The sequence below is a fragment of the Lampetra planeri genome, chromosome 43 (assembly GCF_965212315.1).
Source record: "Lampetra planeri chromosome 43, kcLamPlan1.2.h2, whole genome shotgun sequence".
Classification (NCBI taxonomy): domain Eukaryota; kingdom Metazoa; phylum Chordata; class Hyperoartia; order Petromyzontiformes; family Petromyzontidae; genus Lampetra; species Lampetra planeri.
Window position 1 is genome coordinate 151,271 of NC_136149.1, and position 26,287 is coordinate 177,557.

General features: G+C 51.7%; 1 protein-coding gene across 1 annotated transcript in view; it reads right to left on the bottom strand.

Annotated features, from left to right (window-relative positions):
• LOC144732515 (5-hydroxytryptamine receptor 2B-like) overlaps nt 1–23,554 on the bottom strand; it is a 36,847-nt gene extending 13,293 nt beyond the window's left edge. Inside the window, exons 1-2 of the mRNA XM_078613923.1 lie at nt 23,407–23,554; nt 22,360–23,064 (exon numbers count right to left, since the gene is read on the bottom strand). Of these exons, the coding sequence (XP_078470049.1) occupies nt 22,360–23,064; nt 23,407–23,554 (853 nt within the window). The remainder of the gene's footprint in view (nt 1–22,359; nt 23,065–23,406) is intronic.
• Between the last annotated feature and the right edge of the window lie 2,733 nt (nt 23,555–26,287).

The following is a 26,287-nucleotide window of genomic DNA, read 5'->3' on the forward strand; positions in this document are numbered from 1 at the left end:
TGTGCGGAGATCCACCAACCCTCGCTGCTGCCTCCACAGCGCTGGAGGGTTACAGGCAGCAAGCCCACGTGCAGCATAGCCCACGAGCAAGCCACCAAATCAAGTGCACTCTTCAACAAACTCCTTGTGCTCTCAACAAAAGCTTCCTTCAGTCGAAGCCATCGCACCGTACCAAGTTGCCATGGCCACGGTAAACGCGCTACCGCTGACATTTGCTCGTAACGATTACCCAAAACGTGACCCCAGCGTATCATTGCCCTTACAAAGATCTCCCACCTGGCAGCTTCGATTTTTATCTTTTTTTACTCCCCCTTTCAAAAAGAAGGTGCCATTCGGCATTAAGGAGCGAAGCGTCCAAAAAAATAAAGTAAAAAAAACTGAAAAGCAGAATCGAAAAATGCCAGCGCTAGGCCGGTGAGACGCGAGAGATGTTAATATGTTCTGATCCTGTCTGCGAGCTGTATTATCGACGCGACGTGACCTTTCTCTGCCTGGCCTCTAACTCGCCCTCCGGATGTCAAGTCTGGCTTATGCCACGCGTTTCCGAAGGTCACAACAATGGCTTCTCAAACTCCTCTCCCCTTCCCCCAATTTCCACATCTATCAGTGTTCTACTCTAACACTAACACACGTACACCAATGCACGCGTACTCACGGGCACGTACGAGCGCACGTGCAAACCACACACGTGCGAATGCGTTCCAGATTTGTAGCACAGTGCTGTAACTATTAGTCCACGCACAAAAAGGCAAAGATCCCCCATATAGCCCTAATATTTTGTTGGGGCAAGTGCTGTTAGCGAGCACCTATGAAGACTGTCACGGCACACGAGGGGGTGGGTGGCCAACACCACGCCCGGCCGCCATTGTCTCCCTAGTGGCAATGTTTACACACTGCACCAGGTACTCATTTTGAGGCTGAGTCGACCTAGGGGAGGCCCATGACCTGCTCAGATAATCGTCACCGGTGTTGGCCGCGAGCGGGAATCGAACTCGGGTCGCCAGGTTCGTAGTGCAGCGCGCTAACCGCTATTCTACCGCTCCCCACACACATACACACATGCCCATATACATTAACACAGGCACACGGATAAGCACACGTATATATACGTACATACAAACACATTAAAGACCCCAACTTTTTATGATCGGCCAGCGGGAAACAAAAAAAATCCCGTGGAATTCCCAGGGCTGCAATCGTTTCACGACACTCCTCCTGTCCATGGAAGAGTTCGCCGGCGACCCTGGCTCGGCTCACGGGGGGGGGGGGGGGCGAGTGCTTTTCAAACGCCCGTCATTCACGCACTCACCAGTCACGCTCGGGGCATCGGGGACACTGATGGTGCCGGCACCGCCGAGACCCTGGGTTCACATCACAGGTCGCCACCTTCGCCACCGTGGACCGCAAGCCCCAGCGCATTCCTCAGGCAGCACAACGTCTACTATTATTATTATCAAAACGGTGCTCCCGTGTACTACAGAGTATTACAATTTTTGTAAACATTTCTCAGAGTTTTGCAACAATACCACAAGAAATGTACCTCCTCTGGGCTCTGGAGACCACGTGGAGAAGATTCCAGGCATGTGTTGACAATAATGGCGAACAAGTGGAGACTCTTTGAATTTTTGGAGCTATTAACACACATTTGTCATCATGTTACAGTGTATTATCCGTTATTTTCCCATTAAAAAAGATAGTCCCATATAAGTGTTACAATTTTTTTTAAGTGCCCTGTGCAATGTGGTTCAACACAAATTACCGGCATCGCCATATTTAAGTACAAATCAATTCTTGCTGCCACCTGAACAAAGGTGCCAATTGTCCGGACGGTACCGAGGGTGAATCTTGGCCAGGTGGAGACCCTGGCTCAAATCCAGGGTTCGACTGCCCGTGATCAAAGCGGGTGTGAGCCACTCGTAATGACACTGGCCTCTAATGAACAGACAGTTGATAGTCTCAGCCCAAACTAAACATCTATGTCACGATGGTTTCCCACTTCATTTGGCTGTGACCCACACCTTTTTGCAGGGCATGTGAAAGGTGTGCCCCTCGTGTGGATACAGAGGGCTCATGAAGTGACTGTGGAAGTCGATCCATGATGTAATCTTCTGGGTCATGTTTGTCTGCCCCAGGGAGGCGCGAAATGGAAATGTCGTTGTCACATGACACTACGCTGAGGGCATGGTGAGAATAAAACTCGGAAAACTTAACTTTTTTGTAATTATGCGGTAATCTTTTACAAACTGGTCTTTGTCCCCACCATCAGACCGATACCACGGCACATCACCACTCCGCTCAATGCACTTGTAATGTTGACCGCGAGTTGGACACACAAAGACAAACGTCACATATATACTTTTTTTAAATACAAGAGCTGTTCTTTACGAGGATAAATCACGAGGGAGCTGATACAAGTGGCTGTGCGTCCGCACGGCACGGCGAGAAGCGCGCAGCGGCGGTGCCGTGCCGGGCGCCGGGCGCCTCCGCTCGGCGCGGTGCCAGGGGCACCACCCGCCGGGGTGGCCGGCGGGTGGCGGCGCCGGTCACGCAGCAGAGACTCCCCCCCCATGCCCCCCCCCCCCATGCCCCCCCCATGCCCTCCCCATCCCTCCCCCACGTGCCTCTTTGTGGCGAGCGCCGCTCTCGTGCCAGTGATTTTTTTTCTAGATAATAAATCTCGAAAATAAATCTCGATAATAAATCCGCATTGAGATGTCGCAGCAGCTTTCCGGTAGGGGTTTGTTTTCTTCTTCTTCCCTTCATCACCTAAAGCTCTCGTTTTGCTTTCATCTGTTTCTCCAACCTTGCCTGCCCATACATGGAATCATATTCATTTTTGTTAGGGGGGGGGGAATGAAAGACTTTTTTTTAAGTGCCCGCCAGTTGTGGGGGATTCCCACCACCCAGCACCGCGAGCCTCAACTCGGAGGTCCTCTCGGGGTTGTGCTCCCGCCTCGTCCGCCGCTCCCCATTATGTCGCCGGCCGCTTCAAGAGCAACTTGAGCGGCGCTCTCTCAGATCGCGCGCGGGGTGGAACTCCGCAGCCCGCTCGAGCGCCCTGTCACGCCGTCCCCTTCATCATCATCGTCGTCGTAGTAGTAATCGTTCCTCGCACGACGGAGAATTGCCGTGTGACAGGTTTCTGGCTCGCGAGTTTACAATGCCACAAGTGCCCGCTTAGCCTGTGTACGTTAGCAGTGGCGGCGGCTGCGCTGGAGGCAAGTGCCGTGCGTGTGTTGTTGATGCTCGAGTGATTCATCGCATCGCAGGGTGTTTTAATGTCCTCACAAATTATCTTTGAGTTGGCCATCTTAAATGTTTAATGCCTGCCAAGCGCGTCAGAATAACACGCCAAGCAGACGAGGTTGCATCTGAACCTGTGAACCGCTCCACTCAGATAGGCGATTTGATTGCTGTCCATTTGGTCCCACGGGGAGGGGCGGCTCACTCCGAGAGGCGGGCGTAGGACGTGTCAAAGGTTGCACTTAGAATGACGTGCACGGGTGACACACTGCGTAGGTAATGATCCACCCCACATCGCTGCCAGCGATTTGATCCAATTGTCACGACCAGGGGTTTGCAATTATGTTCTCTCTCGTCCTTTCCTGCCTCATCGGTATTGTTTTGACGTTTTATTTCCGCAATCGTGCAGTTTCGCTCACTCCGTTTAATCGTGAGCGTAGCAAAAGCACATCTGGACATCTACGTAAAAAGAGCTTCATAAATCATCGGACTCCTCCAGCCTAAATAAAGATTCAAAAACTGTGACAGGGAACGCCGAACGGGGGCAACGTCTGCGTGAAGATTTGACGTCGCCACAAAATCGCCGATGAGCAGCTGCAGTATTTGTTTCAGCGAGCCGCTCCTCGTGGGAAGCACAAATAGCCCCCCCCCACCCATCCGCCGTGGCCGATTCACACGCAGCATCGTCAACTCCACATTCCCACAAGCGGGCTGCACTTTGACGTGGATTAATACACGAGTAGTCCAACTTTTCGTTGGGCATTTTGCGACGTCTTTAATGTCCACTGTTGAGTGCTTCCAGATGAAGATCCCCCCCCCATGGCCTCAGCAGCCTGTTGGGGCAAGTGCTGTTAGCGAGCACCTATTAAGGCTGGCACGGCATACGAGCGGGTGGGTGGCCAACACCACGACCGACCGCCTTCGTCTCCCCCGTGTTGATGATGTTTACACGCTGCATCAGGTACTAGTTTCAGACTGAGCCGACCTAAAAGAGGCGCAGGACCGGTTAAAATATCCGCCACTGGTATTGGTCGTGAACGGGAATCGAACTCGGGTCGCCGGGCTCGCAGCGCGGCGCGCTAACTGCCGCGCCACCGCTCCGCCGAGCGGTCACGGTCACCATTTCCTCGCCGCAGCCTGTCGGATCGAGCCACGGTTCCTCAGCCCCGCTGCCGGAATGGCCGCGTCAGCAGTAAGGGCTCCGATTGAAAACTCGGCCTCGCCTGCGACCACACAGTGAGGATGGCGTCCGCGCGTGGCTCGACGGGTCAGAGGGTTTAACAAAGAAACTCAAGGGCCTTTGTCGCAATCACCAGGAGGCGATATGCAAGGTCAGTCACACGTCATCAGATTTATGGAACTCCGGGGTAACCCCTTTATTACTGCACATTATTGCTCCGCTCTTGGGGGGTCTCGTGCCAGCCAGCAGTGCAAGTCCCAAGTTCCCGTGAGTGAGCCCAGCCCTGCCCTCAACGCACACTCCCCGTGCCTGGTGGCTGTACGGGCTGGTGAATATTTAGATAAACGCCATCGCGTTTCTCACGAGTTATGGGACCCCGTTGGAACACGCTGGCTGGCAGAAGATAGCTGCTGCTCGTTCAGCACAGTTGAAAAGCAGCTGCTGAAAACGTAAAATATTCATCGACCGGTATGGATGTTGCTTTTGCACCTTTTCAAATGCTCATGCTCCGTATTAACAAATAGCAAACAGCTCATTTGCAATCACCATGGGCACTGCTTTTTTTCCCACAATGCAGTTCTTACTCTTTGGGTCTTTCGGTCAAGTCACGTGAATTCCTGCAGTCACGAAAGCTTAAAATTAATGCAGTTCTTCATTAAAATGTGATCGTTTACATCATCATTTAAATAAAGTTGTTCTATCCACTGCTGGATGAAGGCCTCCACAAACCATGACCACGTCTCATAGCTACCGCAATCCGTCTCTCCCTCTCCATCCGTGCGCAGGAGGTGACCTCATGGCTCCGTCTCCACGCTCGATGTCCTCTCAGTAGAAACATCCCCTACCTTGTCTGCTGCCACTCAACCAATCAATCAAACTTAATTATTTAATATCGCACTGTGCACAATAGTAACATCGTCACGGAGTGCTTCGCAAGTACACAACAACCGCCATTTGCCACTAAGTGGTGGTGACATCACCACAACGCTTGTGCCAGGCTATGCGCACTTTAAGGCCACGTGAAGTGTCGAACACCCGCTGACAATGAAATGTACACACCACATTATGTCATTAACATTTCACATGGAATTTGTTTTTCAAAAGTAAACACAGTTCAGCCATTCCTTACAGGATCATTCACTCTAGTGCCTCCAATTAATAAGTGCCAATTTATTATATAATCTATGAATAATCTCAAACTTTGATACACTCTGTCTGTCTGGCCTTTTTCTTTAGTGGCTATTAATGGTCAACCAGTATTTGTGTTCATCTATCAGCCTAGAAAGAGACAGAAAGTGAGACGTTGAGAGACAGGAAGAGGGAGACGAGAATAAAAACTAAAATATTTTTAATTTTACCAGGTAAGGCCCACTGAGCTGTGTAGCTCTTTTTCAGAAGCGACCTGGCCACAGATGATAGCTCAATTAAGTGGCTTATCACGTGGCAATGTATAGCAGTAGCCACATGTTTTAAACGCGTGACGTTGATTCTAATAATGCAGGGAAAAACCGGGAGAACCCGGAGAAAAATCCAAGCAATCACGGGGAAAACATTCAAACTCCAAATATACAGATGTTAACTACCTCGCATGTATACCAGGTAAGGTAGTTAACATCTCGCCGCTGTGGATTGGAAAACACGCGCAGGAAAATGACTTTCAAGAAGAGTAAGTGGGCATGTGCTGAAAGGGAATTTGGCCGACAGTCAAGACATAATGATGAAGTGGCAGCCACAAGCAATATAACGCATCCAAGAGTACGTCTATCGATGAGATGGAGCAATGAAATCAGCTCGTGCGCAGGTACCAGACGGATCACTACATCGCAGGATTCGAGCGATGTAGTCGGCGGCTTGGGGGGACCTTCATCCAGCGGTGGATTGACCACGGCCCATGACGATGATATAATTCACAAGAGCACACCTATGTACGATCGGTTCTGTGTACAATCAAAAGCAATGCCGTTTGACAAATGTCACGGATTGATTTCAGAGATGCCATTGGTCAAACCCGGCGAAGACACCCGCGTCTCGCCATTGGTCAAACCCGGCGAAGACACCCGCGTCTCGCCATTGGTCAAACCCGGCAAGGACACCCGCGTCTCCCCATTGATCAAACCCGGCGAAGACACCGCGTCTCGCCATTGGTCAAACCAGGCAAAGACACCCGCGTCTCGCCATTGGTCAAACCCGGCAAAGACACCCGCGTCTCCCCATTGGTCAAACCAGGCGAGGACACCCACGTCTCCCCATTGGTCAAACCCGGCGAAGATACCTGCGTCTCGCCATTGGTCAAACCCGGCAAAGACACCCGCGTCTCCCCATTGGTCAAACCAGGCGAAGACACCCGCGTCTCCCCATTGGTCAAACCCGGCGAAGACACCCGCGTCTCGCCATTGGTCAAACCAGGCAAAGACACCCGCGTCTCCCCATTGGCCAAACCAGGCAAAGACACCCGCGTCTCCCCATTGGTCAAACCAGGCGAAGACACCCGCGTCTCCCCATTGGTCAAACCAGGCGAAGACACCCGCGTCTCCCCATTGGTCAAACCCGGCGAAGACACCCGCGTCTTGCCATTGGTCAAACCAGGCAAAGACACCCGCGTCTCCCCATTGGCCAAACCAGGCAAAGACACCCGCGTCTCCCCATTGGTCAAACCCGGCAAAGACACCTGCGTCTCCCCATTGGTCAAACCAGGCGAAGACACCCGCGTCTCGCCATTGGCTGCGCGCGAGAGCTGTGACGTTTGGTGCCATGTCAACGCGTGCGCAGCTTCCAGGCGGATTGATCGGAAGTGACACCGGCGAGTGTTCTCGCAGAGTAACGTTTAAATGGAGCTGGAGAACAGGGCCCCTTGACTCTCAGCACGAGCATCTTTCCCAAATAGGGGCCAAGCCACTTCTGCGATGAATTCTGCTTGCATGATTCAACAACAAGAACAATTGCAGCCAGCGGATGAACATAACCCGTGGAATTGTTCACCCCCCTGACAATTACTCATTCGGGCTGACATCGAAACAGCACCATGATGCGCCGCGGTAGCGAGATGTTAACTCCCTCTCCCGGTATGCCGGAGGTCGTGGGTTCGATCCCGACCCTGAATCATGTTCTCCCTGTGGTCGCATGGATTTTTCTCCGGGTCCTCCGGTTTTTCCCTCCACATTTAGAAACAATGTGCACTTAAGAGTATATTTTTAGCTGCTATAAATGTCCAGGTAATAAGCTACTTCGTTGAGCTATCATTTGTGGCCAGGTCACTTCTGAAAAAGAGCGAACAGCTCAGTGGGCCTTACCTGGTAAAATTAATAATTACACGTGGCAGTCCAAGGAGTGAATGTGCCAGAAAGGACGCCCGTCACAGAGATCATTGATTCTATTTAAGCTCAAGAAATTAGTCTCAAAATCATTTTTAGGTGGGTCCTGCCAAGTTCTTTTTCAGTAGGGGAGGGGGCGATGTTGGTTTGTGTGTAATCCCAACTGCATAATTTTCAGGCAACCCTTCAGCATTGGGATGTTTGCCCAATACCAAAGACATTTTGCGTTTAATTTTAAAGCTGATGGAGTTGTAATAACAGCCATAGAGGGTTCACATGGGGATTGGCTTGCCGGTCCTGCTTGTAGCCAATAAGGGTTGAGATAGGGACCATGGCCCACGCGTGATCACGACAGGTCATCAGGAGTGATTGGCCTAGCCATTCGGGGCCCCAGCTAATGGGGAGCCGGATGAGGGGCGTGGTCCCGGGATTGACAGGGAACCATCGAGAATGGTCGAAGCTCTCCATGAACGATTGGCTGGGGGAACCACGTGACGAAGGTATTAAGAGCGAGTGAGAGAGAACGATCGGGAGCAGACTGAAACTGACAAGAGCAGGGTCACGCGCGGACGGGGGCTCGGGGTGCCACGTGCGCGGTGGGGACTTAGTGCGTAGTCTGTCCTCTCTCCGTTGTCTGCCAGCAACGGAGAGTGAGTGAGCAAAGTGTATTGTGGAGTGGAAATAAAAGGACTGATTCCAAAGCCGTCTCCCGAAGGATTATTACAGAGTGATGAAATCAGCTTGGGTGTAGGCACCATGTGGATTGCTGCATCGCAGGTGGAAGTGTAACAGGGTGTGACAATTTGCATTTCATATATAAATATATATACGGCGATACAATTGAGATGCATCGTTATCATTATCGGCAATGGTCTATCCGCTGCTGGATAAAGGCCTTAACTCCACACTTGCCAACCCGTGCAATCCATGTCTCTTTCCTTGGCACGAGCCGTTCTTATCGCTCCGTCTCTGTCGCGATCGTTTCTCTCAGGCGCGTTGCCTCCTTTGACTGCCATTCCGGGGCTGTTGACTCAGCACATCATTCCTACCTCCGATTGGCACGGTTGGCCATGTACGGTGTGAAATCATTCCAACGTACATACATAGATACGAACCGTTCACCCAATATTTCACAACGTTCTACCCTGTGAGTAAGTGCCTCTTGATGTGTTATGCTTGGAACGAGGATTGTCTCTGTTGCTTGCTACAGCTCTGACTCGGTGGCTTGAGGGGGTCTTTATATTATTGACGCACGTGATCCTGTTGAGCTTCATCGCCCCTTGCGATGGACACCACGGTACTGGACATCTGTGAAAAAGTGCTTTATAGCTCATTGGATTCCTCCAGTATGAATACGGATTCCGATTCTTTACTTGCTTAGTCACAGTCGGAGCTTAGCACGTGGATGCGTTGACGAACCGGCTTGAATCGAATCTTCCCGAAGCATGCGTCACACGGCGCGTGTCCGGATTGATTAATTTAGTTTCGTACATCCGTTGCGCGCACATTCGTCCACGCGAACTCGATGATTGCCCGAGAGGATTCGGCACGCGCACCGCGGCTCTCGGCCTCAGCTGTGAGCCTCCCGGATCGTCAGAATTCGCGGTATCGCGATGCAGCCCATGGCGGCGGAGGAACAGCGATTAATCGTGGCGTGCTCGGTTGGTGATGCCGATTTGCAATCGAGTCACGAGTAATTTTTGTTTTCAGGTTTCAGCACCAGCATTAATTAGCTTTGCTAATAATAAAGTACATTTGTAACGCACCGTTGCACCGTATTTCACCAGGTAAGGCCCACTGCGCTATGTCACTCTTTTTCAAAAGCAACGTGGCCACAAATGATAGCTCAACAAAATGGCTTATCACGTGGAAATGTAGAGCAGCCAAATACTCTAAATGCATGATGTTGATTCTAAAATGTGGAGGGAAAAAATCGGAATGTAACTGGAGAAAAAACTTTTAAAAAAGAACTTCGTGGTACCGAAGCTCCCACGAGGGCATACAGGATGGCGTGTGCACAGTTTGGCGCCAGCTATCGTAGAGTGCGGTCGTGTCGCTACGGTTCTTTGTGGTGAGTAACAGTGCCTTTAAAAACAATGGCGCTACACATCTCTAAATAAAATGTACGCTGAACCACTTGTGCGTTCCGAGATTGAGCGGTGAGCGGGACACCACCCACCCTGCCACTTGCAGTCATCTCGGAATGGGAAAGGTAAGGTGTTATGAGCGAATTAATGAGTGCTTAAGTGTAAGGAAACCAGAGCACTCGCAGAAAACAACACGTGCGAGGGGGAAACACGCTATCCCATACAAACAGAAAAAGAGCAGTCCCCAAATTTGCTGTACTGCATTATTCTGGCAGGCCAAGGTAAGGGAGTTTCACATTTGCATTATCCGCCAACCCTCGCCTCCACAATGCTTAATTACAGGCGTGAACGGCCACCGCTGCCTTTTGCCAGGGTCGCAAACAAGGTCTATAACATCAACTTACGTGGGGAATCTCACTCTGGCAAAAGTTCCGTGTAAATTGCCTGGGCAGCTGTTGCAGGGGATGAATCGTCGACTCCGTGCAAACTGGCACGGCGTGGACAGAGCGCGCCAACTCAAGCCTTCTTCCCGGAATCGCTGTCTGCAACTTTTCTAGCTATTTTTAGTCAGTTCTTATGTCAATTTCCTGGAAGTGAATGGGTTTCACCTAGAGGCCAAATCACTTGGTATGGTGCCCCATGCCATCATGCACCTCCGATTAGCACGGCTGGCTACGTACGGTGCGATAGAAGTTCAACATATGTACATACATGTGTCAGAAGCTCAGCAGCTTTGGACCTGGGTAGTACTTTGGTTGGGCAACCAACAGACATTGAATAAAAGTCTGTTGCCGGGCTACTTCGTGGTCAGCAGAGTGCAGAAAATGGTGTTGTTGTACCAAGCAGCGATGCTCCCACATCTGTGGATTACAGGCATGAACAGACACATCTTCCTAGGGTCACAGTTCCCATTAATATTCTGATGCTATGCTTCCTGCCTTCACGAAATCGTGCTGACCAGCGTGGGGAAGTATGTTCAAATAACAAAAAGCATCCCACAAACTGTATGGTGTGGGGAGGCACTCATCCAGCAGTCGACCGACAAAGTGGATGCATTTATATGTGATGTATGGACATGCAAAGACAACATTCCCCGTGTAGGCTCTAACAGGCTGTTAGCAAGCACCTATGAAGGCCGGCACGGCGCACGAGGAGGTGGGTGGCCAACACCACATCTGGCTGCCTTTGTCTCCCCAGTGTTGATGTTCACACACCACACCAGGCACTCAATTTAAGGTCGAGTCGACCTATGCAAGGCCCAAGTCACGGTTCAGATGTTCGTCACTGATGTTGGTCACAAGCGGGAACTGAACTTTGGTCGCCAGGTTGGGATATTTTAATGAGCGCGCGTGTTTGCAAAGCCACGCACTGTGCACTGGGATCTCGCATTCCAATTCCAACGGAGTTTGATGCATGTGTAGTGACATCGGGGATGTCACTGTGTGGTGCCGGCCTGAGAGGGCCGTGGCGTGCGATGTCCCTACATCACGGACAGCGCCAGGTGGGTTGGTGTGCGAGGCCGGCTTTAGCACAGCACGGTGTGCGATGCACCGTCATCGCGTACACCCCGTAGGCGTGTGTAGTACCAGCCCTAGCGGGGCTTGGTGAGCGCTGGGATAGCGCGGGCACCACGCATGGCGTGTAGTGCGGTCTCCCACAAGGGGGAGTGGGAGAGTGATCCGGAGTGTCCACAGAGAGGCCCCCAGGTGGGGGGGCTAGGGGGTGATCACGTGTCCGGGGAGAGCTCTCCAGAGGGATCGAGAGAGAGCTGGAATGCTCGAGAAGGTGGGCGGGGCCAAGGGCGGAGCGGCCCCGACCCGGGGGGGGGATATAAGGTGGGTCCCTGGGAGGGACCGGGGTCGCTGCATTCTACAAGCTGGAAGCTCCACGTCTACAAGCTGGAAGCTCCACGTCCACAAGCTGGAAGCTCCACGTCCACAAGCTGGAAGCTCCACGTCCACAAGCTGCAAGCTCCACGTCTACAAGCTGCAAGCTCCACGTCTACGAGCTGGAAGCTCCACGTCTACAAGCTGGAAGCTCCACGTCTACAAGCTGGAAGCTCCACGTCTACAAGATGAAGCTCTACGTCCTACGAGGCATGAACACGTGGTCGGGGACCCGAGTGAGGGTCTGACCCTTCGTAGCTGTAACTCCTACGTATAGAGTAGTTAGCTGGGTGAAGGGGCAGTTACCCCTTTGTGTTAGGTGTTGATGTTACAATAAAAGTGTTTCCTCTAAAGAAAACAACGTATGCGACTCAGTTGAACTCACTACAGATGTGCCGCCTTATTAATGGCAAACGTGACAGCTCAATTGGGATAAATAAATAGGGCTTGCTCGAACCTTGGGAGGGCGGGAGGCTGACTCAAACCGCTGCATAGAATTAAAACACGGGTCACCACCGGGATTGTGGATAAATATGCCACTGCTAAAAGACAAAAATCTTTCGCGCAGACTCTCGGGGCAAGTGCAGTTAGCGAGCTGCACCTATGAAGGCCGGAATGGCACACGAGGGGGGTGGGTGGCCAGGACCACACCCGGTCGCCTTTGTCTTCCCAGTGGCGATGCTTTTAAGGCCGAGTCAATATAGGGGGAGGCCCAGGACTGGGCCAGATAATCGTTACTGGTGTTGGCCGCGAGCGGGAATCGAACTCGGTTCGCCGGGTTCGTAGTGCAGCGCCCTAAACGCTGCACCACCGCTCCCAAACACAAAGGACACAATGCATGCCCCACTCACACAGACGCGTGCACGCAATGGTACTGACAAAAGTTAACGTCTGAAACACGTGCCACGGGGGCAAGCAATATGTGACCCAACTCTTTAAGAATCGTTATTCGTTGACTCTTGACGGCATTCTTTCTGGAGGATCCCTCCTGGGACATTTGTGTCAATTAACATTGCAGTGCCTGCGTGTGAGGACACCCACGTGCCCAACGCACGACAGCTGGGGTATGAACAAATCACCTGGAGAGCTAAGCAGGCATTGAGCCTGGATTATTCTCAGATGGGCGACCTATGTGCCTCACGAGCGTTGAAGGCAGCTGCGTGGCGACAGTGGCAACAGAGGGAGGGCAATGCAGCGAAACACATAACATCGTTGCGCCGTACTTTATCATGCCAACGTCTGCGCGTGCCCCACATTCACCAACCGGCACCGACCAAATAACTCCCACGACGAGCGAAATCCAGCATGCGAGTGGGGGGGAGGGGTCGTTAATGCATGCAAATGAGCTGAGTCCACCAGAATCCCCGGCCCCCATCTCCAGAGGACAAAGATACTGCTCCATACAGCTCTCAACAGGCTGTTGGGGCAAGAGAGCACACCTATGAAGGGCCGGCACGGCACATGAAGAAGGTGCGCGGCCAACGCCGCGTCCGGCTGCCTTTGCCTTCCTAGTTTCTGATGTTTTACACACCCCACTGGGTAGTCATTTAAGGCTGAGTCAACCTAGGAGAAGCCCGGGACCGGTTCAACTATTCTCCACTGTTATCGGTCTTTGACATCAGCAACAACAACAGCCGCCAGTCGCCACAAATTGGCAGTGAAGTCACCACAGCGCTTGTGCCAGGCTAAGTGCACTTTCAGTCCGTCACGTGAATTGTCGATGGTTCGCTGCTGGCAGGTCACGGGACAGACCCAGCAGGTGCCATGGGTTGACTGATTGAGATGACTGGCAGATGCATCACCTGTGCTCCCCACTGTGCCATCAGCACAAAGACACGCACCACACACGCACTGAACACACAAACATGCACCACACACGGGCACCGCAGTCACACATGCCCCACGCACACATGCCCCACGCACACACGCAACGCACGTATCGCACGCACCGCACGCACCACACGCGCACGCACTGCACGCACGCACTCACCGCACACACACACTCACCGTACACACACACTCACCGCTTTAGGGCGCCATGCCCTCTCCTCCGTGGGTGAATTACCGCAGTCTGGCCATACCCGCCCGGCGTGGAAATTGAACCGGTGTTCGGATCGGCCACGTTGCCCGCGGGCATGCCATCGCGATGGGGTGGGTGCGTAATTTTCGTCTGGCCGCTTTTTGATGATGGACGACCCGGTGGAACGTGGGGCCCGTTCTCACGGAATTGTTTTTGCCCGTCGCCGCGGTTTGCTGCCCCTACTTGGCCGTGAAGCGATAGATTTACGATTCGTCCCGAAGCGGATGCGTAGCACGGTGGGGAGACGGCCCCATGTTGCCCGGCGGGGATCTCACCTGGTCGCGGTGGCGACAAACGACCACCACCGCTGGCAACGCGTGCGGTGGCAATGTTGTATGTGGCGGCCGAGAGAGCGGTGCAGCAACGTCGATTGTTGTACCGTACCGCTATGCTTCCCAGCGGTAAGGCTATTGAAAATATTTTCTGCTGTCGACCAAACCCGGACATAGTTCTCAGTCAGCACGAGATCGATTATCATCGCTGTGCAGTCAAACTGTAATAAAGTTGAACATGGCAACAGGATCTAGAGGAGCCAGTTGAGGTGGTTCGGGCACCTGGTAAGGATACCCCCCGGTAGGCCCACCCTGGAACTGTACCGGGCAGCACGGCCCACTGGGCGAAGACCCCGGGGCCGACCCAGGTCACGCTGGCAGGACGACGTGGCTCGGCTGGCCTAGGAACGCCTGGGAATTCCCCAGGAAGAAGTAGAGTCTGCGTATAGTAGTGTAGTAGTGCTGGAGTCTGTCGCCAGGGAAAGGGAGGTCTGGACCGCCCTGCTCAATACGCTGCCACCGCGACCCTCAGTAAGACAAGCGAATTGAGAAACGAACAAACAGCACCAGCGCTACTGGATCTCGGTACAAATCAATTCCTGCTGCTGCTACCCGAGCACAAATGTCAATTGCCGGACTGTACTAGGTCACGCTGGAACAGGTTGCAACGCTCTCCCACGTCCACACTCTCCACATTCACAAAATGAGCACTGTCCAGCCTGCTGAAGCATGGTCAAACAACCCCCACTCGTCCATCAGTGCCCTTCCCCCGCACCTCCGGTTAGCGCAGTTGGCTACATACAATGCAAAAGAAGTTCAACGTACATATATAAGTACAGTCGATTGACAAAACAAGGTTATGTATAATCATACTCTTTGGTTCTTTCGGTAATCATCGTTATTATTATTATTCTTGTCTACCCATGTAGGAAAGTCTCATTTTCAGGAGGGTCTTGCCAAATTTTCACAGTAGGGGGATGATGATTGTTAGATATGTAATATTTATTTATATAAAATCCCAAATGAGTCACTTATGGTGTCATAAAAAAAAACATGTTGGACCATGACACCGACACAGAATGGCCTACTCATGCGAATAACATCACAGGATATTTAACGTCCACTGTGAAGCAGACGGCGCATCGTGTTACTGTGGTCACCACACCTGCAGTAATAACCAGGGCAGCCGCTGGATTCGAACCTTGATCCTTCACAAGAAGCAGACAACGCGCTACGCCTCGGCCTGATTCCACGGCCCGTTCAGTATCTCCAGGCCACGCCACAAAGCGCGCGTGTTTGTGAGCTGCGTGGCTTGACAAGGCACAACTGCGCAACATACCCGCCCCCACCCCCCCGAGTTCGATTCCCGGCCATGGCTATCGTCAGTGGCGAGTGGTATCTGAACAGGTCCCGGAAACCCGCTTCGTCGCTCCACACCGACTGACCAGCGTGGTCAAAAGAATGGTCCAAACAAACCCTACGGACCGACACGGCGTGGGAAGGACAACACATCCAGCAATGGATCGACACGGGGCTGCGCACTTATAACGGTGCAGTCCACGTAATCAATGAACAGCAGCAGCGTTACCGCCCCGTTATGCTAGCTGACTTTGCCTATCAACTCTAAATCATTGCTGGGTGGTTATGCTTCGTGACAAAAGTTGCTCCCAATTAGTTACTACAGGGAAGCCTTGAATATTGTTGGTAATTAATTGCGAGGTTTGTTTACTTTGGATTGCCGTGGTTGTTCGAGTGTGACTTTTTCTCCAAAATGAGCCACTAGAAGTTAATGAGGCTGATGTTGATTCAATCAATTCGGTCAATTAAGTAAATGAGTGTACTAATTAAATGATTACAAACATCAATCACGCACTTTTCAGAATAGTCGGAAATAATTGGAATATGCTAATTAAGTACAAATGGTATTGTTTCAATGGAATTATATGCGATACTGTAAAACAACAAATTGTAATGTATGACAATTATTCAAATGCTTAAAGAGCAAAGAGTTTTTCATTTCAATATTTGAATTATGGTTTTCTGAGAATATTGAAAGTCTTTTCATGTAACCAACATTTGTTCTGTCATTACATAGTCAACAACAGAGACAAAGATCCCCTATACAGTATCTTACAGACCGTTAGGGCAAGTGCTGTTAACTAGCACACGACGGGGAGATGCCTCCAACACCCCGCTCCCGACCACCTTTGTCTCCCCCGTGCGGATGTTTACACACCATAGCAGGTACTCTCATTCATGGCCGAGTCGACCTAGGGGAGAAGGCCCTGGGCCAGTTCAAATATTTTCCACTGGTGTTGGAGGTGGCCGTGAGCGGGAATCAGAGCTCGGGTCACCGGGTTCGTAGCGCAGCGCGCTAACCACTGCGCCACCGCTCCCCACAGGAAACCATGATTCATCCATTCAGGTCATATATAAATAATAATCACTTTTTTTTTACATTTTTCCGTGGATATTTTTTCCATGAGTTACAGCTTTGTTGCGGAATAACAGCGAAAGAAAGCCATGCTAAGGACAATTCAATGAGAGAGAAAAAATCACTTCAGCGATGAGAAAATAAAACCAAATAACTTCACGGAGAAAAAAAAGTCGATCAAGAGTGGAAAACGTTGAAGCTTGGTTGATGCCAGTTTCGCGTTTGCGGTCACACCTCAATCCTAAAAGACAACCCACCAATCTATTTTGCACAGCCACTGGCCAAGCGGTGGCCAAAGCGGCCCAACTATTGAGCGTGCGGGCGGTGTGACTGCAACCGTGGTCAACGATGGGGATCGAGCCACGAGGGGGGGGGGTTGCCCATTTCATTCCTTGCTCCAAGGGCCCATGCCAACCTCGCGACAGCACTCCCACGCAGCTTTCATATCGCAAAACATACACAAACGAAACAAATCAGACAATACCTGGACTGGGCCAAATATACCCATACATCACAGCCGCTGGCTGCCTTCACGCTGACATTAGCACGTGGCACCACCCAGCTGTTGTTCCCTAATATTTCCCTGCCACAGCGTTGCGTGACCTGTGTGTGTGCGTGCACAGTGATTAGCACACTGGGGGAGTGGTGGTGCAGTGGTGAGCACACTGGAGGAGTGGTGGTACAGTGGTTAGCTCGCTGCACTTCGAACCTGAGTTCGATTCCCGCTTGCGGCCAATGTCGGTGACGAATGTCTGAACCGACTCAGCCTAGGTCGACTCAGCCTTTAAAAAATAAATGAGTACCTAGGGAGATAAAGGCGGCCGGATGTGGCGCTTACCACACCACCACCTTGTGTTTCGTGCTGGCCTCAATAGATGCTCGTTAACAGTACTTGCCCTGACAGTCTGTTAAAGGCTCTACGTGGGATGTTTTTTTGTCTTTATCCTCGAGGAGGGGAGGGGGTGCGTGGGGGGGGGGCTGGTGGACTTAGCTCATTTATGTGCATTAACGACCTCCCGACACACATGCACTGCCCAGAAATGATTTCCAATGTTCAGTATTTGTAGTAACAGTGGGAGCGGCGATGCTTAGTTTGTGAGCTGTGATGGTATTCCTCAAATTCCTCATCGTTCAGCCCCCCCCCCCCACTTCTCTTTTTCTCGCTGCGTTTTCTCCCTCGTCCCCCAGAGTCCCATTGTCGACATTCTTTGTCTCTCTCCCTGCTCAGTCACCATCTGCTTTTCCATAGCCACTGCCACAAATTCATTTCCCATTACTTGTTCACCCGTGGAGTTTATTCGTGCGTTTGCAGAGTGTGCTGTGCACGCGCGTAGACACTTTTGCATTTTTAGGACAGCTTCGTTGGAACGCTTCACCGTGACCTTTTGACAGTCGCTGTTGTGACATCGCCTCACAGATGGCCACCGTGCAAACAACATCATCATTCGCTTATGTCATCAAGAAACTCCCACTTCATGGGCAATGACGTTGTGTGGGTTACCAAGTTATCCCAGGACAGCTCCCCCTTAATTAATCGTGGGCCCCGCCGAAAAGTTAACGAGAGAAACAAAAATGGTGCGTGACGCGATTTAACGAGGAGTGTAAACGACAGCCAAGCTGTTGCCAATGTGTGGGGGAATTTTAAAATCGGAAGCATCACTTGTGGAAACAATTCTCCGTGAACGTCTGTTTACACCGATGGCTCGAGGAGAGAGGCCACGCGGACCAGCCTGGCACGTGCCGTGAGGTCAGAGATGGCTACTCACAGTGGCGGAAAGTTCCCAATTCTTAACAGCCGTGACGAAGAGCGACAAAGATAAATGAAATGTCAAATATTAAATCCACAGCGGTGACATTTACGCGATGGGTTGTGAGATTTATCCGAGAAGGGAGTCAGCGGCAAAAGCTGCGAGTTTAACCACGCGGCTCACGATGTGAGTGATGAATGCCGGTCCTGGAGGCGAGATGTTACCTACCTCACCTGGTATGCAGGATGTCGTGGGTTCGATCCCGACCCTGACGATGCCTGTTGCATATTAGGAGTTTGCTGTGTCTCTCTCCCCCGTGGTCGTGTGTATTTTTCTCCGGGCCCTCCAGTTTTTTCCTGCACATTTTTAATCATCACGCGAGTATTTAGCTGTTGCTATAAATTTCCACGCGATAAGCCACTTCTTTGAGCTATCATTTGTGGCCAGGTCTCTTCTGAAAAAAGAGCTACATGGCTCAGTGGGCCTTACCTGGTAAAATACATTTTTTAAAATAGTTAAAATAACTCTGGCTCGTAGCTCTTGTGCTATCTTCCAGACAATCACCAGACATCACCAGACAATCACCAGACATCACCAGACATCACCAGACATCCCATCCAAAGTCAACAGGGGTGGCCCGATTTCAGGCTGCAATAACCCAAGTTCACATCGATCCGTGTCCCGGAATTCTAAATTGGAGCAATATTGCACACATGGAGATGGCTTTGCTGACAGAAACTCCAGAAAGATGTTGGGGGAGAAAACATCAAGAGGCAGGAAAAGGAAGAGGCCGATTGACATCTTGAAGAAGCGAATGGGAATGCACGGGATAGGCGAACACAGAACGTGTCCACCCAAGTTCAACAAGAGGAAGATTCAGAACGATGTCAAATATTAAAACAGCCTCCTTCCTCGTATGTAAACCCGGCTATTGCCTGCATATTTCTTCGGGCTCTCACGCCGAATGTAAATGGATGGGAAGGCGCGATTCGAGAGGAGGCTCCTGTACAGAGATGGTCGGATAAAACGCTGTTGTTTGGACGTCAGTCGCAACGACGGACCGCGGAAAAAATGTAAATGTTTGCTATGCTCTCTTCCATGACTGCTGCAAACATCTAAATATGGAGTGTGCAGTCAGACGTTTTGAGGCGTGCCGCAGTTTGCCAACCTTGGTGAAAGTGTACTTGCAAATCCTATACATTAGCCGCAGCAATCTCGCGGTCAGCCCCGGCTTTTACTGTGCCGTTGTATAATTAACTCAACGTGCGCGTAACCTACCTCACATTGTAGGGAACTTAAGTCGTCCGTCTTCGAGTCGGCCTGTCAGTAACAGCGCTCGCACGGGCCATCGTCATTGTACGGAGCCGAAAAAAACCGGAGAGCAAAAGGTATTGGTGATGAGCTACGTACGACCCTTTGACCCGAGAATCACGAACACTTTCATGAAAACGGCGCAAACGTTTACGGCGCAAACGGAGTCCTTGGATGGATTAAAAATTATATTTCCTTGGGCATTGTCAAGCAACGCATGCATGCTCTGGATGAAATGCGACCGTTAAGCCGTTGCGCGTCCACCAACAGTTGGTGTCCAGCTGCCATCCGCTGGATTTGAACGCTGTCTTCGAGCCCTTCAGGAGTCGTGCACTGCACCCCAGCGTGCTTGCTTTCCTAAGCAATGCACGCACAGCGTGTCTAATTTGACTGGCAAGACGTCTGGAATGTAAACCCCCCCCAACCCCCCCCCCCCCCCATATTCCATTTGTTGCGTTTTTTGGCGATCTGCTCGCCAATGCCAGTTGACTTTTGCGCCACCCGTGAGTAGATTGCTGCGAGGTGACCTTGCCGCTTGGAACTCTCGCGGCGGAGTTGGTGCGGTTCACGGAAGCGATATCACAACTTACGAGAACCCATCGATTGACCATTATTTTTTTTATTACCTTCGCAGACCGGGGGGTGGGGTGAAATTTTCCCATGCACCCCGCTGCAGACAAGTGTTCAAGGGCGTGGCAGTCGAACCGATATCCTGAAGCTCAGAATTGGAATTTAGGCAAATTACGTGGGAAAAAATAAATTTCATACGACAGACATTTTTTATTCTGGTGTGCGCAAAAAGTCAACTCGCTAAAAGCCGGAGAAGCCGGTTTCAATCGCAGGCGACTGCAACTTGATCTCGTGCCCTGGACCTCAGCAGCGGCGACTGAACACTCTTGCCCACGAGCCACCGGAGTCTCCTCCGCTTTAGGCAACACTTCACCGGTGCCAATGCATTGTCTGCAATTCTGGAACGATCCCTGGACACTAACGAGTTCTGTTACAGCCCCCGTGTCCTCACTTGAGTTGAGTTCTGTAAGTCGCTTTTTCAGATCCCTTGTTAAAGAGACAATGAAATCTCCCCAACGTTAAGGCACCCAGAATAGCCACAGACTTTATGACGGGCCTCCTGCCTCCAGCTCACAACATGTGGCAGCAATTGCCGCTAATTTGTGTCCGAATCGGTGGAGTGACTTACGTGAAAATTGGAGAGTGCACTTCAGCACGTAGGACTTAAACTATTTTTACAATAAACTCTTTTTGTTTTTGTTTTACCAGATAAGGCCCACTGAGCTATATCACCATTTTTTCGAAGCGACCTGGCCACAAATGATAGCTAAATAAGTGGCTTATCACGTGGAAATGTATGGCAGCCAAAGACACGTTGATTCTTAATGTGGAGGGAAAACGGGATGACCTGGAAAACCACACCACAGGAAGAGATAACATGCAAACTCGAAATATACAGCAGGTGTCAGGGTCAGGATCGAACCCATGACCTCCTGTATACCAGGCGAGGTAGTTAACATCTCATAGCCAGCATGGTACGCCGTGACATCTGGAAAGTCAACAAACCAATAGGAATTTCTGAGTATTATTTTTTTACAGTCATAATCAGCCTGTCGACCGGCATCGTGCCAGCCCAGATGTAGTTATATTTAATGTTGTCGCAGTTTGAGGATGGGTGGCCTGGCCCAGTGCCGTACAGCCTCCGGCTTCACTGCCAGGACCTCAGTAATGAGTTCTGTCATTACAATCCCCACTGGCGCAGGCCTGAATCTTGTGCTAGTTGTGAATAACAGAACATGCAATTGTCTCTCTCCCCAACGTGATCTCGATTGTTCTCTCAGTGCCCTGTCACGAGATGAAGAATCCATTCGGATTTCTCACAAGAGCAGTGCGACCCTTCCATGTTTGACAATGGCTCCCGGAAAGGGGATATAACGGAACTACCTCTGAAATTCTAGGCGACCTCTTAGTTCACAAAGTACGGGGCAGCACTTTGCCACTTGTCTTGTTACAGACAGCAATGTTCGTGGCACAACAGTCAACCTGGTATTCACATTTTCACAGATGCGGTGGTCTTTTTGTGCAGTTGTTCATTAGTCACGTGGCTCAGACCATCGACTCAGTCCACTTGAGAACCCGGTTTCATCACACGCTGTTGAAACCCAACCTGGGATGAAACTATATAAATCTTTTTCAGAAGCGACCTGGCCACCAATGATAGCTCAACCAAGTGGCTTATCACGTGGAAATGTATTGCAGCAGCCAAATACTCTGAAAACGTGATAATTCTAAATGTGGAGGAAAAAACCAGAGGACCCGGAAAAAACCCATGCGACCACGGGGAGAACACACAAACTCCAAATAAACAGCAGGCGTCAAGGTTGGGATCGAATCCACGACCTCTTGTAAACCAGGCAAGGCAGTAAACGTCTCACCATGGGTAAAGAAATCTGAGGCACCCCGCCACTCACAAACTACAAGTTCTAAAATCTTTGAAAAAATCACCATTACAAAGAATGGCTCTTAAAATAAATAATTTGTTGTGTTACTTTGTTGGGAACACATGTTTTATTTACTACGCACTTGTAAGCAACGTCAACGAGCCTGGCAGATGCACGTGGCCAGTGGGGAAGTTACTGTGTACACACGCACACACGTGTTCACAAATGCACGCACGTGTTCACAAATGCACGCACGTGTTCACACACGCACGTACGCGCATGTTCAGGCACTCACCCACGTGTTCACGGACACACGTGTTCACGCACGTGTGCGCGTGCGGCGAGCAGACAACTCACTGTAGAGGATGTTAATCACGGAGATGGGCATCACGGTCAGCCCCACCAGCAGGTCGGCCACCGCCAGCGACATGAGGAAGTAGTTGGTCGCCGTCTGCAGCTTCTTCTCGAGCCACACGGCCAGGATGACCAGCAGGTTGCCGCCCACAGTCAGCACGACCACCAGGAGGAAGAGCAGCGCCGGCCAGTTGAGCTCGGCTCCGTCGGGCCCCGCCACGGCCGTCGCGGTGGCGCAGGCCAGGCCCGGCGACAGCACCGTGCAGTTGGCGCCACCGCCGCCGCCGCCGCCGGCGCCGCAGTTTTGGGCGCCCGGCACCGGGGTCGGCGTCGGAGCCGAAGCGGTGGAGGCCGGCACCGTGGCGTTGCCCCAGGGTGGCACGCTCTGCTCGGACAGCAGCCCCGCGATCAGCGTCTGCATGGAGGAGTTCAGGGCGCTGGCGCGGTCCGCGCGGTTGCCCGGGTGGGCGGCCGCGGCGCCGTCGCGCAGGAGGTGCCGTGGCTCCCAGGGCGCTGCCGCCACCACCGGCGCCGTCGCGGCACCGCCGCCGCGCGTCGTGGGAAAGCGGCCCCCGGCCGGCACGCTCGCATTGTTTGCGAGAGCGGACAGCAGTAAATAGCCGGCATCCGCCATGCTCATGGCTCTAATCTCGTCCACGCTGGCAATCCGTGGCACATCCAGGCTCTCGGCGCGTGCAGTGGGGCGCGCTGCACGAACGGGTCATGCCGCAGGGACTCCAAGCGCGGACGTCGCAGGCGCGACGGCCTCCTGTGTGTGCATCGTGCAAGGCACGCAAATCATTAGTCCGATTTCCTTTTCTATAGCCCTTTATAATCTAAACAGAGGACATTGTGTATCAGTTTATCGCACCTGTGTGCACCGAGGGACGGTGATGCGCAATAACATGCCAGCGCCCGAGCGCCGCGTGGGGCAGTAAATTTCGTGGCGCAAGCTCGGGCCGTCTCTCACTGGAGGAAGGAGGGTGTCTACCTCCCGCGGTCTCGTTAGCCGCTATTGCCGCGTCTCTTCGGGTCGCCCCTCCAGCCGACCGTCGCGCGCCGCGCTCCGGACCTCGTGCCGCCCGCCGCGGCCGGCGGGGAGACCGGGGGCTGCGACTCGGCCGCGGTGGCCGCGCGTCACCGACGCTCCTCGCGATGAGGCCACCGCACGGCCCGCCCGGGCTTCCCCGTGGATCATCGCTCACGAGCAATCTGCGGGAGACAAAAAGGCGGCGGCGATGGCACGGCGCCGAGTGGGCGCCGCGGATGTGGACGACGGATTTTTCTGGTGAGCCGTCGACTGCCAAGTGCCCCCTTGTCAGTTACGTGAGGGAAATTGTTACGGGGCATTCAGAGGGGATAGCACTGCGATTAATTTACCAGGCGCACTGAAAGATGAAATGTCACCTCTATGGCTGGCAAATTTTGAGAAGCTATGGTTCATTCATTTAGTCATTAATTCACTCATTCATTGACTCGTAATGATAATGACACTTGTCAAAAGGCATTATTGTTGATTCTGAACAGAACAAATTGTGTAAAAAAAAATCATCATCAGCCATGATCTATCCGCTGCTGAATGACGGCATCTCCAAGTCCTCGCTATCTGTCGCAGTCCTGCAACGCAGCAATCCATCTGCACCCGAGCAAGTTTCATCACTCCGATTGATATAAAACGATTTGACACCCCACCGTCCCTACTGTAAAATTTGGAAGTTTGGATTGTGCTCTAGGATGTGTGTAGCAGACCTCATTTGTTATCGTAACATTTTTGTTGTTTGTGCGTTTTACTTTGGTACCATTTCTTAATTTGTTTATTCACTTTAGATGTTGCTTGGTAGTATATTATTCATTTGCTTGGTAGTGGCTGCATATAGGATTTGGTCCTTATATATAATTAATGTACGGCTCTATGGGATGCTATTAGCATGAATGGGACACCGCGGTGGTGAGATGTTAACTACCTCACCTGGTATACAGGAGGTCGTGGGTTCGATTCTGACCCTGACGCCTGCTGCTGCTGCTGTATATTTGGAGTTTGCGTGTCTCTCTCTCTGTGGTGAGATGTTAACTACCTCGCCTGGTACGCAGGAGGTCGTGGGTTACATCCCGACCCTGACGCCTGCTGCTGTGTATTTGGAGTCTGCGTGTCTCTCTCTCATCATCATCACGGTGGCTAGGAGATGTTAACTACCTCACCTGGTATACAGGAGGTCGTGGGTTCTATCCCGACCCTGATGCCTGCTGCTGCTGTATATTTGAAGTTTGCGTGTCTCTCTCTCTGTGGTGAGATGTTAACTACCTCGCCTGGTATACAGGAGGTCGTGGGTTCTATCCCGACCCTGCTGCTGTATATTTGGAGTTTGCGTCTTTCTCTCTCTCTCTGTGGTGAGATGTTAACTACCTCGCCTGGTATACAGGAGGTCGTGGGTTCTATCCCGACGCTGCTGCTGTATATTTGGAGTCTGCGTGTCTCTCTCTCTGTGGTGAGATGTTAACTACCTCACCTGGTATGCAGGAAGTCGTAGGTTCTATCCCAACCCTGCTGCTGCTGCTGTGTATTTGGAGTTTGCGTCTTTCTCTCTCCCCATGGTCGAGTGGATTTTTGTCTGAGTCCTCCGGTTTTTCCCCCACATTTAGAGAGATGCGTTTGGAGTATTCGGCTGCTGTAAATGTCCACGTTATTAACCAGTCCATTTGTGGCCAGGTCGCTTTTGAAAAAGAGCTACATTTCCCTGTGGGCCTTACCTGGTAAAATAAATATATATTTTTTTAGTTTTAAGTTTAGGCTGGGGGCCCACAGGAGGAACGGCTCGGTCGCCCTTCAATCGAAGCCTCGGCCTGGGGAGGCAGAGAAGGCCTGCGTCCCATAACACCTGCGTCCTGAGGCCACGCAGTTCTTGAGGGGACGTATTGGGCCACAAACCACGAACATCCTAAACGGGACTTGAGTTAATTTCCATACGACGTTAACTATGCACAAGAACTTCATATAGAGGTTTTTTTCTAAACACATGTAACGATTCATTTATTGAAATCAATTATTCTGCTCACGGTACATCCAGCGTAGGAATATATTATTTACAACGTACTCTAAAATACCTTTTGGCTAATGGGCGAAGAAGACACAACCAAGGAGACAGAAGTTACAAATTAGATAGACAGGACAAATCGAGCCCGTACAAACGAACCAAAATAAAATAACAGATCCTTGAATCGCGACCACCGAATGGAAAGGCAAACCATGGAACCGCTGCAGAGGAGAATCGCAATGGGCAAAGCCCGACCGTGGCGTGCAAGCAGAGACTTCCAGTTCCAAGAATATATCAAACACATAAAAAATGAGTCAAACACAGAATTTAAAATTAACGGGAACTCTGGAAGTTAAATAGACGCCACGCACAAAATCAAAACTGTGCGAGGGCGCAGGAGGAATGAAATACGTGGAACAACCGCCGGCTGCTGCCGCCGCCGCTGCCGCATGGTGTGAAGGACGTCGGTTTGTAATTTGTGTTTCATCGAGGAGAACGCGTGGCGGCGACTCGTGGCGAGAGACGCACGCGACCGTCTCATTTGCGCATCAGAGCCGTGCCACTGCCTCCGTCGGGCGGCTCCGCGCGGGACGACAAACCCGGCCGAAAAACCACACGGGCCCGAAGGATCTCCGTGCGCCGTGCCGGCCACGCGCTCCTCCGATTGGCCGTGTCCCCTAGCCACTGGAGCTGTCCACTTTTAAATCATCGAGATTTTAAGCTCATTTCTTTAGAACTGCGTGTTGTGTTTATTTTGGATGTCCTTCCCCCGCACCTCCGATTAGCACGGTTGGCTTCGTACGGTGCGAAAGAAGTTCAACATACACTACACACAACGCCTCTTCCTATTGTCTACGCTTTTCATCGTCATCCGTCATCGCTAATCGCGGCTCGGGTGG